Raw genomic sequence first — 13,465 nt, 5'->3', positions numbered from 1 at the left:
GAGCCAGCGCCAGTACGGCCGAAGCCACCTTCGGAGCCTTTCGCAATTGACATGTCACAGCTCGATGTCCTCTTCCCATCAGTCGACACCTCCTTTCCATCACCAGAGCCAGTCCCCGATGTCATTATTGACGATAGCTTTACTGCTATATCTGAGCGCAAAGCTTGGTATCTCATGTCAAGGCCCGGCTCGATGCGGAAACATAACATGGGAGACGATGAAAACTACGTACGTGTGGGATGGAATCATTCTCATGTACGTGAGCAGTCCATAAGAATTGTGAGACGATGGATGGAGGAAGATTCTATTACTGGACGTGTGGTTCTTGGTAGAAGAGGCGGTGCTGCTGGTGCGAAGATATTCAACTGGGATTCCTCAGCACCATCAACCGAGTTTTCAATTTCAGAACTCCTCGCGCGTAAGAACCATTCGAGACAGACCTCCGCGGCCTCCAAGGGTGTAGCATCACCTACAGCGGCATCATTTGGATGGGGCCACGCTCCCCTTCCCTCGCCTACTGCTGCTGCACCACCATCTGCGCCTCGCACTTCTGATGTCAGTGAGCCTGAACCGGCTTCGACTACTGAATCATCACCTGTTGAGGCTACTAAGATATCTCCTGTTTCAAAAACGAGACCACCGCCTCTGGACTCCCCTCCAAGACCGCGTATTATTGAGGAGCCTCCCTCACCTATCAAGCCAATACCACTGGAACCTACAAACCGGCCTATATCTATATCACAACCTCTACCCTTCCCTTCGTCTCCTACAATTTCAGAACCTCAGTCTCCCATGAACACTACCGCCCTCTTAGGGAACAACCGACCTGTATCAATCTCACAAGCACCGAGGTCACCTCTTGCACAGCCTCCAACAAACGCAGGATGGGGCGATGACGATGACGAGGATGATGATTGGGGAGACATGGTATCTTCACCTACAGTCGAAACAAACGGCGGGTTTGCTTCTATGAATGCGATTGTGAATGCCGAAAGAGCCAACGACAAAGAAAACACCGGAAAATCCTTGATTGCAGGCCAATCCCCGATGGTAGAGTCTTTCAAGGATGAGCCTGAGGTGGAAACGCAATCCAATGGTCGTCTTTCCATGGATACTTTGGCAGTGCCATCGCAAAACCTTGTGCCTAACAACCCTCGACTAACGGGGCCCCACTGGAATAAACCGCAAGCATTACAAAATGCGGCCTTGGGCCATTCCCGATCCACGACTATTGACCTACTTACTTCACCCAGAAAGGTGCCAATGCCTGGTCACTTACGATCGACAACAATCGATTTGGGAAACCCCCGCTCACCTCTGAATGGATTTGCATCTGCAAACCTGACCCCTACTGAGGCGAAATCATCTGTTGAACAAACAAATAAAGCCAACAGCTGGGACTCTTGGGGTTTGGGGCTGATTGATGATTCCAGCAGACCAGTCAGTCCAGAAAAAGATAGCGCAGCCGCAAACCAGACACCACAAACATTAACAACACCCCTTGACACACTGAAGGGCAACTCTACACCCAAGAAACCACGGCCTATGTCACTGCCTCTTCCTCCCCGACCACAGACAATCACAGCGTCTTCAGAAGACGATGAAATTGTTGCAAATATTCTCCGAGATCTTCCAGATCTCTCTTATATGTTACGATAAACGCGAAGCAGATATGATGAGTAAGAGATGGAAAAATGGTACATGGATGGGTGATTGGCCGCAAATATTAGCAAAGGGGAGTGCTTGGAGCAAAGAGAGAGTTTGCTTTTTACACGGTATATATATATTAATCATTGATACGGCGTTTGTCCTTTTGAAGGATTGAATTGCATCGGCATTATATAATATGTTTTGAATAAAAAGTATAGAATACAACAAATGGTCACAATCCTGGTCTGGTCTTGTCTTTTTGCCAATCAAGGTCGGCAAAGCTTATCAATTCGGAATCTGAACGAGACGAATAGAAGGAAAATGTAACTATAAGTAGCTCTGTGCACTCCTGCATCTGACGGTCATCCATTCTCAGCTCTTATATATTATATACATGCATTTCTTATACTATCCCGCCCGTTTAATCCTGTCATAAAGTCTGTCAAACACATCAAGGTCCGCTCCCATACGTGGGCATCGATCGACCCTTTGGCAGACCCGCGCCTCCTTTTATAATATTTTATGAAATCTTAGGCAACATTTGTTTGGTTATTTTCAACTTTAGTGCTGTACACTAAAGAATGCGTCATGAGGTCTCTACTGCCTACCAGGTACTACCTAAGGCAGGCAGCAACCTCTCGAGCAGGCATCAAACATGGACGGACCTCTTGCACACACCCCGCAGTGCTTTCCATCTCTCCTCCTTCCCCCTCCCGCTCTTTCAAGGGCCGACCGTCAGAGCATACCTTAGTACCTGTGGCCGAACGATACATGGACGTTACGAAGCCATCTGCGCGCTTGGGTGAAGGTAGTAGATAAGGAGGAGGCTAAGGCCCTTGATCTCACTATTACTAAGGACCAGCGACAAGTTCCTATGGTGTGCGAGAACTGCCATTATCCCTATCAAAAAGGAGAAAGGAGGATAGCCACTATTTTGCCACTTCTCTGTATCGCGCAAGCCACCCCCTATTACCATCTCATCTATCTCGTCTTCTCTATCTCATCTTCTCCATCTCGTCTCATGCGGTAGGTTTATCTTCCAAGACTAGTTGTGTGCTCATACTGATCAAATAATAGCAGTTAATATCTACTCAATCTGCCCTCTTCCTCTCCTCGTCCTCATCCTCTTACTACACTACACTCACTTTGCCTTTATCCCGCTCCTCTTATGGCCAATCAACCCGCCGGTGGTGGCACTGAGTACGATGATTTTATCGATAACTCCGATATTACCACTGCTCGTCCTCCTTCTAGCACTATCACCAATTTTATGCAACTGACCACTTTTGAGCGGTTAAGATTAGCAGAACATTTGCGCGCTTGGGTCAAGGTCGTAGATAAGGAGGATGCTAAGGCGCACCAACTTACCATCACCAAGAACCATCGTAAACGGTTCAACGAGGAGCTGTTTGACCGATGAACAAGTTCCTACGGCACACAAGAACTGCCATCATCTCTGTCAAAAAACAGAAAGGAAGATTCTCGACTTTGCGTTAGTGTCTGGAGCCAGGACCTCCCATTGTCTGTCGCTGCGAAACGCAAGAGAGACGATGACGATGATGACAAGACCCCCTCCCCCAAAAAGACAAAGAGAGATGGGCGCACCAGCCCCCGGAAGAGCGTCCAGCCAGCCTTTGTCACAATCAACAAGACGATCGGCAGAGGAGAGCCGAAGGTGTCGTTCGACTTCAAGGACAACGTCGGGTAGCTTGCCACCAGCGAGTTCATTCAATGGGATGATCCCTTGGGGGCTGAAAGCATGAAGGCCAAAGCCATGGCACAGAATGATATGCACGAGTGCGAAAGTATTCGCAACTTCAACAAGGAGCGTATTATCAAGTCTGCTCGCAACCACATCGTCGAACTTTCCAATGCCGGGACCCACAACGACGATCTGGTAAGCATGGAACGCCCGTTCGTTCCGGAGCTTTCACGACCTACCTTGGCCTTAGACATCCTTAAGCAGATCCACGCCGAAAATGCTCGTATCATTGCTTTCGCTGAATCTCTTAGCCACTCTGAGGCAAATTGAGGCACGAATAGGCCTATGTTCTCTCTGTCGGTCAAGGAGTGTTCTATAGTTCTTGGTGATAATAAGGTTAGTCACCTTATCCTTATCCTTGTCTACCACCCTAATCTAGGTATATAGATGACTTCGAAATATAAATCGTTTGGCAGCAGACTTCGTCGATCTGCCTCTAGGGCTGATCGCGCAATGCTCTCGCTCTTACAAATGTATGGTCGAAACTATCACATCTATCATCATTCCGTTCACTGACACTGATTAGAAAGCATGCGACCCGTTTGGTGAAAACGGATCTTTCCTCGTTGTAATCATCTTTCATTACTAGATACCGTCTACTACCTGACATCGAATAGTTCATGTTCGATAGAAAGGCTGGTGTTTCTGCCTGCCATCAGAACGTCAACTTTTGCGGAGCCCCTTTCCCACTATTTTGTTTCCATGAGACCAACCTTCAGCACGCTCGCTGACAAGGGGCCAACGCAAAACAACGCCCTGGACACGGCACTCTTAGTACCAACTACAATGAGTCGCCGATTTGACGAGCTTTTCCTGCTACCGATACCCCTTGTGCACTCGTTCAAAGTGGCCTTGCCAACAGTTTCACATCTTCTGATAGACGGGAATCGATTTGGCAAGCAATGGCTAACATGCTGGTCACGCTCCGATGCAAAGAACTCACCAATAACACCTTTCCTAGAATCAACCAATTTATCGATTGTCTCCGTTGTACCGACACAGAACTTACCATGTGGATCAATCGCATGATTCCGGCCTGTACTTCCGGCGGGAAGAGAAAGAGAAAGAAAGTTCACAGAACAGCAGCTACAAAGAGGTCGACGGCAAGAGCGTACAGAGTCAAAATGTACAAGAATAGATCCGAAGCCGACAAAGAAGCACAACGAGCCTACGTGCAAGAATGGAAGGCCAAACGGCTTGCAGGAATGTCACCAGAAGAGATCCGGGCAGAGAGGGAGGGGAAGCGAATTTATGGACGAGAATGGAGAACGCGGCGCAAGGAGGCAATATCACCAGAATAACTTGAGCAGGACAGAATAAGAAAGCTTGAGCGCCAACAACAACGAAGGAAAAACCGAATAGAGGCAGAGAAAATCACGATAGCCGAAAAGGAAAAATTCCGCAAACAAAGACTGGCGGCTTCAAAATCTGCCGAGCAGAAAGAGGCCGAACGAGTTGCATTGAACGAACATCGCAGAGAGAAGAACAGAGCGTTGGAGGGTGAAGACAAAGAAGGCAAGCGACGACGGGACAACAAGAGACAGAGAGAATGAAGGGCTAGCTTGTCAGAAGAGAAGAAGGCTGAAGGAAGAGCCAAGAATGCAGAAAGTGAGCGAGAGCGGCGCAAGATCCAAAACCTGCTCAAAACAGAGGAACAGCGGGAAAGGGAACGAGAATACGCACGAATGAACGCAATACCAGAACTCGTTGAGAGAAAGGAGGCAAATTGCCAGAAGAGATGGGCGGCAAAGACTGAGGAGGAGAAGAACGAAGTGCGGGAGAAGAGGTGGGCGGCAAAGAAAAGGGCATGGGACGCGAAGTCACCGGAGGAGCAACTTGCTGAAAGAGTAAAGCAAAGGGCTCAATCTGCCGTGCAGCGTGCGAAGGAAAAGACCAAGAAAGAGGCACAAGAGGCTGAGGAGGTTGAAGAGACTGGAGAGGAATAAGTAGAGTGTAACTTGTAATCAATATATTCGTTCTGTGGCGAACTGGTATCCACGTATTCTGTGGCGGCAGGGTGTCAATTGCCTACTGTCAGTAAAAGAGAGGACTGACCAAAGGCGCACTAAGGGTGATCTTGAGGTTCAAATAAAGGCGAACCCCCATCTCGTCGATAGACTTGAGATGTGAATGAAGTTAGCATAGACTGACAGCCGGCCGCCAGCCGGCAGCAACTGGCTGTGTCATGTAAAGGCGCACCACACATGCGAAAAATCACAAACAGCAGATCTTTTTTCTACACTCTCCTCTCTTCATGCCACCAAATGCGTCGAACCTGAGCTATGGCCGAAAACATGACTGAACCGATCGACGATGACACACCTATTACAGTGTTCGAGCTTGCCCGCCGTAGCACTCGTGACAATAGCGGCCGCCCAGCTGGTGGAATAATTCGATCCTCAGAGGAAATGACGGTGTGCGAACTCGATTTATTCGCATCACTGGCCCGAATGGAGCGTGAGCTTCACCACAAGAAGCGCGATGTCGAGATGATAATGAGAGACTGGAAGCGTTTCTGGAGCAAGGTGTACGACGGATGGAACTCTGCTTGCAGAGTAGATGAGGATATGCCTATTGAGCCACCAACATTCCCAAACACAGATGTTCTCGTTGGTGTTCTTTCTCGAGACCACCCACCCACTGAAGAATGCCCATCCCGAAAGAAACCGCCTGAACGTCGACGGGGCGCCGACGTCTTCCTAAGTGCCACGACTAAAGCAACGAACGACACGGTGGATTTCGTGTGGAAGGATTCCCAGGGAAAGATTGTGAATCCTTCTCATGTTCGAATCACTGTCGGGAAATACACCTCGGCCATGTACCTGGCGATTGAGCGTTACGACAACAGCCTGACAAAGGCATATGACGAACTTAACGACGCGCGCATTATCAACTATGCTCGACGTGTTGTTCTATTCTTTGCTAAAGAAGGCGGTGGCTACGGTACTTTCTATCCTCGCTGGTTTAACCCCCCTACGCTCAAAGAGCCTGAATTGGCACGCCCCCGAGCTCGAACGCTCGCCAAGCGATGGGCTGAACTCCTCGACATGATAGAGGGTTGAAACAGGTTCTGGGCGCTACTTTGGTCGTGAGAATAGAAAGTGTCTGTTAGCTTCACAGACTGGCGTGGACCTTCTCTGCACCTGTTGGTCAAGATAAATCAACTTGACGCTTGCTGTCGCACCAGTCAGCAATGGCATTTTTTGTAAGTTTGGATCTTCATGGCACTTTGTATAACTCACACTGACTAACAACAGTTCCGATCGACCTACTTGATATTCCTCTCCGATCCTGAAAGCAGCAAGTGTCTGTTGGTCTTTTCAACTGGTGTCGATTTCTCTATCCATTCTTTGGTCAAGCACGGCATCGAGCAGGGTACATGCGAAAGGACAGGCGCGTATAAGCATTCACACACAGTTAGTTTTTTGCCTCGATGACACGGAACTCCCTGGGCGGCATTCACCTTTGCAATAGACATGGTGCGCGTGTCGGATGAGGCATGGCAACCCATCATGGAAGCATGGCGTATAGTACTCAATAATAATTCATTGCCCTTAACTCGTCTATCTCGTGCATGATCTGATCTAAAATCGCCATTATCTATACCATAATATGTCAATAGTTAGGTAACCTTCCTTAACAAAATGCCCAAAGTCCAAACGCCTTCTCTACTGCCATATCTAGTGCCACTCCGCATCAATCTTCTCCCAGTTGTCAAGAAAGCTCTTGAAGAACTTGACACCCAAGCCGGGGTCGAGTGAGCCGGTAGTCGCGCGGATAGAGTGCATGCTGAGCTGGGGAAGTCCAACGTCGGCGGATCGGACACCCATCATACTCGACAGCGCAGGCCCAATGGTACCACCACTGCGACTATCGTTTCGAATCTGGAAGGTTTGAGTTCGGCAGTCGCCTAGTTCACCTGTACGCTGCATGATTGCGGTCGAGATGCTGTCCGTGGTCATGTGGCCATTGGAATCGGCCGCGATCACAACACCAACATTGAGCTCTGGAACATGCTGCGAGAGATATTTCTCAAGGAAGTTAGGGTTACCGCTATGAGACACATCTGACGAGCAGAAGAATGAAGAAGAGAAGGTTCGCGAAATAAGTTCTGGCCCATAAGTGTCGGGGTTGAGAGCTTCGACGGTGCGCTCGACGACAGAGGGGAGAAAATTACCCCGGGCACCCTGGCGAAGGAGAGAACCAATTTCTTCATCGTCAAAGAGGGCAACAAGCTTAATAACACCGTCATCACTGTTCTCGTTGGAGGCAAGGAGGGCTGTGAGGGCTGACCATGAACAGAGCTTGTCATCAATACGACCAGCAAAGATGAACTCCCTGTCCATACCACCAGTCTGAGCAGGCTGAGAGTCATAAAGTTCAAGCTCCCAGTTAATGATTGAACTGTAGGATTGAATCTTGAGCTCATTGGCAATAAGTTCAACCAGTCTTGGGGGTTGGGTGTTGACGAAAGAACCGACGGGTCCCAAAACTTTGGCAGCACCACGCTGAGAACTCTCAAGACCAATGATAGGAACAGCCTGAGTCTCCTTGTTGTTCTCTCCCATCATGCCAACTCCAAAATGGGGTGCAAGGGTGGGGATTCTGGCGATAGGCCAGTCCAGCTTGACGAGCTTGGTAGTAGTCTTTCCAGACTCCTCATCCCGGACAACAACTCTACCACCAATGCTGAGATCGCGATCCCACCATGTGGCATTGAGGGCTCCAGCGTAGGGCGCAACGCCCAGCTGAACAAACCCAGCCTTGACGGGCTTTGTGCTGACAGGCTTGAGTTTGGCGGTGAGAGCGTCAATGTGACCGCCAATCATAGCGACACCATTGCCGGGTTTGTACGCCTTGCCAACCTTGAAAGCGATGAGGGAGCTGCCGTTTCGTGTAACCCAATACTTTCCACCTGGTTGGATCTTACCCGCCCAGCTATCGCGCGGAGAGAGCTTATCATTGTCAGCGTTATCTTATCATGACCAGAAGCTCTTATTTACTCACATGCTCGTAACCAAGCGCCTTGAGCTTCTTCTCAAAGTAATCGACGGTGTGGAAAATGGTAGGGTTCTCCTGGAGGAAGTCGCAGAAAGGCTTGGTGAAAGCCTCGGGCTCAAGCTTCTCAACCTGGCACAGGCGACAAGCCTGACCAGCCTCCAGGTGCCAATTGACTTGACCAACCTCCCCAGGCGCAAGCTTGGAGATACAAGATGCGCAGGCGCGGTTGTCTCTTGTGTCGCGGCCCTTCATATCAGACAGGATGAAGCTCTTGGAGCTTTCCTTGTCCTCGACCGATGCAGGCGCAGGCGCATTGTTATTGTTGAGCATAGCTGACGACGACATTGCTTGTTGGCGCAAAGAGAGGGATGAAGCGCGAGCACTCAACATTGCAGGCGTAACTTGAGTCATTGTGTGTGATAGAGCTGCACGCGAGCTGGCGGACGGGGGAAGGGGCGCTTTAAATGGTTCGCAGACTAAGTCGGTGAGAGGATAAAGATTATGGAAGCTTGGGTGCCTGTTTACGAGGTTGAACAAGGTAACCTAGTAACCTAGCACAACATGACGATCTCGGAGAAGCCAACGGAGGTCACCCGGTCAAAGCGATAAGATAAGAGGTTCTACGTGACCTCCATCACAGACCAGGGTATCATAGACTAGCCAGTAATATTCTTACATTTCGGTTCTCAACTGTCCGAACTCTACCTAGGTAGTGTGCCAACTATTTCCCCCTCATAACATAGTCTGCATTTGACAATACACGTCTGTTGACATTGGCACTCACGAACCCTCATTTGCCCATCGATGATATTTTCTCCAAAAGTCTTGATGTTGACTTGGCTTCACACTTTACAGGCGAGCACTGTAATCCGCCTTGGTTGAACATGATATCGATTCTTTCAAAAAATGTTGGCAACTCGGACAATACTCGCTTGCAGGGGTTTGGCTCACCATGTAAATACGAACGACGTAAAGATACATGCCGCGAATGCCCCGTGCAGACATTCCATCTTCAAACCTCATAGCTTGGCACAGGACGCCGCACCAGATAATCTCGTAGAACGCGGACCTCCTGGAATCGTTCAAGAAAGCGGTCCGAAGGAAGTTCAAGTATCTCCAGGGCGGCTCTGTCTTCATCATCAACGCCAAACTCAGCAGCACTCCCTGCTGCTGCCCACTTAACTATTCGTCGTCTCGCGGCGTGGACAATCTGATCAATGTTGTGTTCGCAGATGCGCTTCATCTCTTTCTGGTCTTGGTGATCTAAAACGTTCTTTTTGGCCTGTTCAATACCGAGACCATGATGTAGCCTCACATCGCGGGCTTTAAAACGGTTTCCGTCCTTATCATGGTACCTCCAATCGATCTCACCGGCTCTGAGGTCGAGAGTGAGAAATATCGGTATCGTTTGCTTAAGAGCTTTAGACCCTCTGCGTCCATCACCTGACCGGCTGGATGGGGCATCCTTCTCGCAATGGCCTATTTCAAGATACGCATCTGAGCTGCGTGCGGGCCGAAGAGTTACTGGGCTGTAGCTTTTGCTATTGGTGTCCCAGGATCTGCGGAAGATGGCCTCATAGAATTGTTGGTAGGTTTTGCTTGCTGAGCAGAGAGCACCTTTTGTTCTCTGTACATCTTCGTATTGTTTAAGTAGATCCAGCAGTCGCATCTTTTCCCCGCGGGTTAAGTATTCCTTGGGAATAGTCTTTTTCGGAGGACGATCCTCCGTGACGTCTTGATCCGCATAGACATTTTCAAACGAAACTCCTGTATCAGGTTGACGTGAAGTGTCGTCATTGCTGTCCCCAATATAAGGCCCTGGTTGTAAATGAATGGGTTTAGAATCCTTTAGATGGAGCTGAGACTCAGGAGAGTCTTCGGCAGTCATGCCGTCGTTAATGGTGACATTTTGACGAGCCTGCTGCTGATTTGGCAAAGTGACATGATGGTCGTGGTGCTTGGTCTGTGGGTTGATTGGGACAGAAGACTGGGAAGACTGAAAGTCGGCTTGTTGGAAAGGGTAAACGTATCCTGCCTGACGGAAATGATGATATCCAAGCTGCGGGTAATGGTAAAGATTGTATTGAGGAGCATATGGCAACTCAGGGCCGTAGATATAAGGATATGGAAGCTGTGCAAAAGATGAAAAGGGAGGCTGTCGAGGCACTCCTTCATGTGCTTCAGCTGAGCTGACTTCGTTGGTTGAGGAGTTGTTTGAGGACATTGCGCCGTTTGAGGATTTTGTGGATGAGCAAACAAAAGGCGATGGAGAAAATGCTGAAATGATTCAGGGTCACTTTAATATTAGGCAGGCGATTTAGGCAGTCATGCAGTCTAGTATTAGATAGTAGCCACCTGCTAGCTACCTACCTATATCGCCCTCTTCACTGCGATCCACGCTCGCAGTGTCAGAAGAATGGCAAGTACCACAGCACCTACACTGCAGAGCAACATCAAGCACCATGTGCATATAGAATAGACAGTACTGGTCATCTCTACCTACCTAGTTACTGCCAAATGCCATTGCCATGAAACAGATGCTCTTGCTTTCGTGTTTGCAGCTCTGATTGTAATTAAGTGACAGGGTCGCTGCCACAGTGTTTGGCACCAACCGCTATCTCTCCCAAATGCAGATTGGTGGTTTGACGCTGTTTACCTATTGGTAGCAAATAACCACCCGCGTAGTCAGGTACTAGATCTTCGAATTTCGCAACTCCTTCGCTCCTTTCTCTCACACCAATCACCTCAGGAAAGCGGCTTTCGCATTCTGTACTCTACCAAGGTAGGCTCATTCACCCTTATGAGCGATCTCCTCAGTCATTTCCATTTACTAATTGCCCTTGCCACCTTCATGATTTAGACCTCCTTTCCTAAGGATCCTGCGCATTCCACCATGGCGCAGAACAATCAGGACCGCGAGCAGGTCGAGCTTGCTATGTCTAGTATCCTCATCCGCACGCCATCTGTTGTTTCGCGCTCTTCTGATGATATCATCAACAACGAGGAAATGCTCACCACACGAGAACTATCCATGTTCATCGATCTTGCCCGCCTCGAGAACCAGGTTGAGCATCGTCATGCAGAACTCGTACCTTCAATCTCGGACTGGCGAAGATTCTGGCGCCTGGTATTCCGGCGATGGAACACCACTCATCCGGATAACGAAAGTCCCATGTTTATCGGCGATCTCTCTTCTGAAACTGCCGTCAAAGTTGGTACTTTAGTGTGTAGTCAACCTCCCAACAAGGCCTACCCCGGACCCCAGCAGCCCAAATGGCGACAGGCAGGAGCTGATGTTTTCCTCGGTGTTTCCATTCCCCCACAGCAGGGATGGCTGGAGCTTCTATGGAAAGACTCCAAAGGGAAGCCGGTCAAGCCATCCATTGTCAAGCTCGATATGGAACTTTACAAATGCCTTGACCTTGCTATTTCCCGATACGATCGCTGCGTACAGGATCGTGTTGAAAAGTACAACGAAGATTGTATTGTTGCCACTGCTCGTCGACGCCTTGTTCACTTTGCCAAAGTGGGCACTATCAATGAGCCACGCATTCTCGCTGGGGATGAAGCACCCAATTTGCTGCCTGTTGTGCTCGCTGGCGACCGTGCCGACAACATGGCCAACACGTTCGCTAACCTGAAGGACCTACGAGACCGGCGGGCCAACTAATGGGGTGTTCGATCGCCTTTTTGGCGGATATGAGGCGCGACCTGAGCCTACAGCCCGAGAAAATTCTCTAACAAGGCCATGCGATATTAGTCTTTTGCGGACAGCACTGGCATTTCTTTCGCCATGAAAGGTGTAAGTTCCCACCTCTGTTGTTGGGTAACTCAACACTAATGCGTAAAATAGTTACAGACGGGCATGTATTATCTCAATCTCGATTTGATACTACATGAGCGAGATCTTTGTCTTTCAAGATGAAGAAGGAATTATGCCACCGAAGGATGGTTGACGAGGTCCATTTTGACCCCTGAATATTTGACACTATCCTCAACATTTTTTACTTACGGATGTCTGCGCGAACCGTGGAAGTTAAGACTAGGACACGGAATGTATCGCTAGCAGTTTTAATCTCACAGGGGAATCAATTGAGAAAACAAAACCAATTATGTGCCAAAGTGATATCAGGATTGTCTTTTACGACTGAACTGTTTTCCCGAGTTCACTCGTCAACAACAGCGTAATAAAGATTCTGACATCTTTCAAGAGTCATGCTATAGTGAGATGGTTGCCAAATGAATCCGATCAGTACAATTCCTCGCCAGCTTTCTCGAGTGGTGTCTGCCCGGGCACTTTCCACAGCCGTAGCAACTCATCAACCGTCTTCCTCTTCCTCGCCCTTCTCTGTGATGATTCGTTACAGGGTATCCTTGCTTCAACACAATGAGGCTATGTTGACCCCTGAATACGATACTGACTCAGTTCGCCTCGGCTTGGCGAAGTATCCATTTGACAGGATATAGTCACTTTTCCTCTGCTCTTCTTCCTGTTGTCCGTTTTGTAGGCATGGCTTCAAAGTGGACTGTTGCGCCCCGGTAGAGTAACAAGCTCATAGAATGCAAACTCGGGGGCCTTTGGGGTGGAATTCTTGGATTTTCCGTTGAGTCTAGGCACGTTTATTAGCAGTGATTATGGTGATAGGGGCAAGCACAAACCTATCCAGGATATACCGAGCCTTCCTCATAGCCTCCTGCGCCGTATCACAGAATACGTTCGTACTGGCAGTCGCTGGAGCCTGTGTAGCGCCAGTCAAAGACGTCTGCGAAGTCCCTGACATTTTGATGGAGTGGTTGAGGGTTTGAGAGAGTAGTGAGGGTATGGTGTTTGTGTAAATTTGATGTAAGAGAATAGGTTGAGAAAGGATGAGAAGCAACGACACAGGCCAGTCATATACTCTGCAGAAAATCTCAATATGAAAGTTCAGCCTACTTCTGACTCAGTGGTGCGCAATAGTTGACTGTAATGAATATGACCAAACTTAGTCTTAATCTGCACTCTTTTTCTCATAGAATTCTAGAATCTGTTGGGCATCTTGTACAGCTGGCAAT

The 13,465-nt window shown here is 48.9% G+C and overlaps 7 protein-coding genes across 7 annotated transcripts; 5 read left to right on the top strand and 2 right to left on the bottom strand.

Moving 5' to 3' along the window:
• Nucleotides 1-207: 207 nt before the first annotated feature.
• Nucleotides 208-1,659, top strand: FGSG_12871 (uncharacterized protein; the record flags this gene model as incomplete). Its single annotated transcript, XM_011326463.1, has 1 exon — nucleotides 208-1,659. The coding sequence occupies one exon, from the start codon at nucleotides 208-210 to the stop codon at nucleotides 1,657-1,659; it is 1,452 nt and encodes a 483-aa protein (XP_011324765.1).
• A 1,159-nt stretch (nucleotides 1,660-2,818) lies between these two features.
• Nucleotides 2,819-3,682, top strand: FGSG_06136 (uncharacterized protein; the record flags this gene model as incomplete). The annotated part of the gene is made up of 3 exons (XM_011326462.1): nucleotides 2,819-3,057; nucleotides 3,121-3,325; nucleotides 3,359-3,682. The coding sequence occupies 3 exons, from the start codon at nucleotides 2,819-2,821 to the stop codon at nucleotides 3,680-3,682; spliced, it is 768 nt and encodes a 255-aa protein (XP_011324764.1).
• Nucleotides 3,683-4,314: 632 nt separating this feature from the next.
• FGSG_06135 (uncharacterized protein) lies at nucleotides 4,315-4,713 on the top strand (the record flags this gene model as incomplete). The annotated part of the gene is made up of 1 exon (XM_011326461.1): nucleotides 4,315-4,713. The coding sequence occupies one exon, from the start codon at nucleotides 4,315-4,317 to the stop codon at nucleotides 4,711-4,713; it is 399 nt and encodes a 132-aa protein (XP_011324763.1).
• Nucleotides 4,714-5,820: 1,107 nt separating this feature from the next.
• Nucleotides 5,821-6,474, top strand: FGSG_06134 (uncharacterized protein; the record flags this gene model as incomplete). The annotated part of the gene is made up of 1 exon (XM_011326460.1): nucleotides 5,821-6,474. One exon carries the CDS (start codon nucleotides 5,821-5,823, stop codon nucleotides 6,472-6,474), a length of 654 nt encoding a protein of 217 aa, XP_011324762.1.
• A 618-nt stretch (nucleotides 6,475-7,092) lies between these two features.
• On the bottom strand, nucleotides 7,093-8,824 carry FGSG_06133 (uncharacterized protein; the record flags this gene model as incomplete). The annotated part of the gene is made up of 2 exons (XM_011326459.1): nucleotides 7,093-8,367; nucleotides 8,420-8,824. 2 exons carry the CDS (start codon nucleotides 8,822-8,824, stop codon nucleotides 7,093-7,095), a joined length of 1,680 nt encoding a protein of 559 aa, XP_011324761.1.
• A 601-nt stretch (nucleotides 8,825-9,425) lies between these two features.
• Nucleotides 9,426-10,637, bottom strand: FGSG_06132 (uncharacterized protein; the record flags this gene model as incomplete). Its single annotated transcript, XM_011326458.1, has 1 exon — nucleotides 9,426-10,637. The coding sequence occupies one exon, from the start codon at nucleotides 10,635-10,637 to the stop codon at nucleotides 9,426-9,428; it is 1,212 nt and encodes a 403-aa protein (XP_011324760.1).
• A 669-nt stretch (nucleotides 10,638-11,306) lies between these two features.
• FGSG_06131 (uncharacterized protein) lies at nucleotides 11,307-12,083 on the top strand (the record flags this gene model as incomplete). Its single annotated transcript, XM_011326457.1, has 1 exon — nucleotides 11,307-12,083. The coding sequence occupies one exon, from the start codon at nucleotides 11,307-11,309 to the stop codon at nucleotides 12,081-12,083; it is 777 nt and encodes a 258-aa protein (XP_011324759.1).
• Between the last annotated feature and the right edge of the window lie 1,382 nt (nucleotides 12,084-13,465).

The sequence above is a fragment of the Fusarium graminearum genome, chromosome 3, assembly GCF_000240135.3.
Source record: "Fusarium graminearum PH-1 chromosome 3, whole genome shotgun sequence".
Taxonomy (NCBI): Eukaryota; Fungi; Ascomycota; class Sordariomycetes; order Hypocreales; family Nectriaceae; genus Fusarium; species Fusarium graminearum.
The sequence above is the reverse complement of the archived record's forward strand: the minus strand, read 5'-3'. Positions and strand labels throughout refer to the sequence as shown.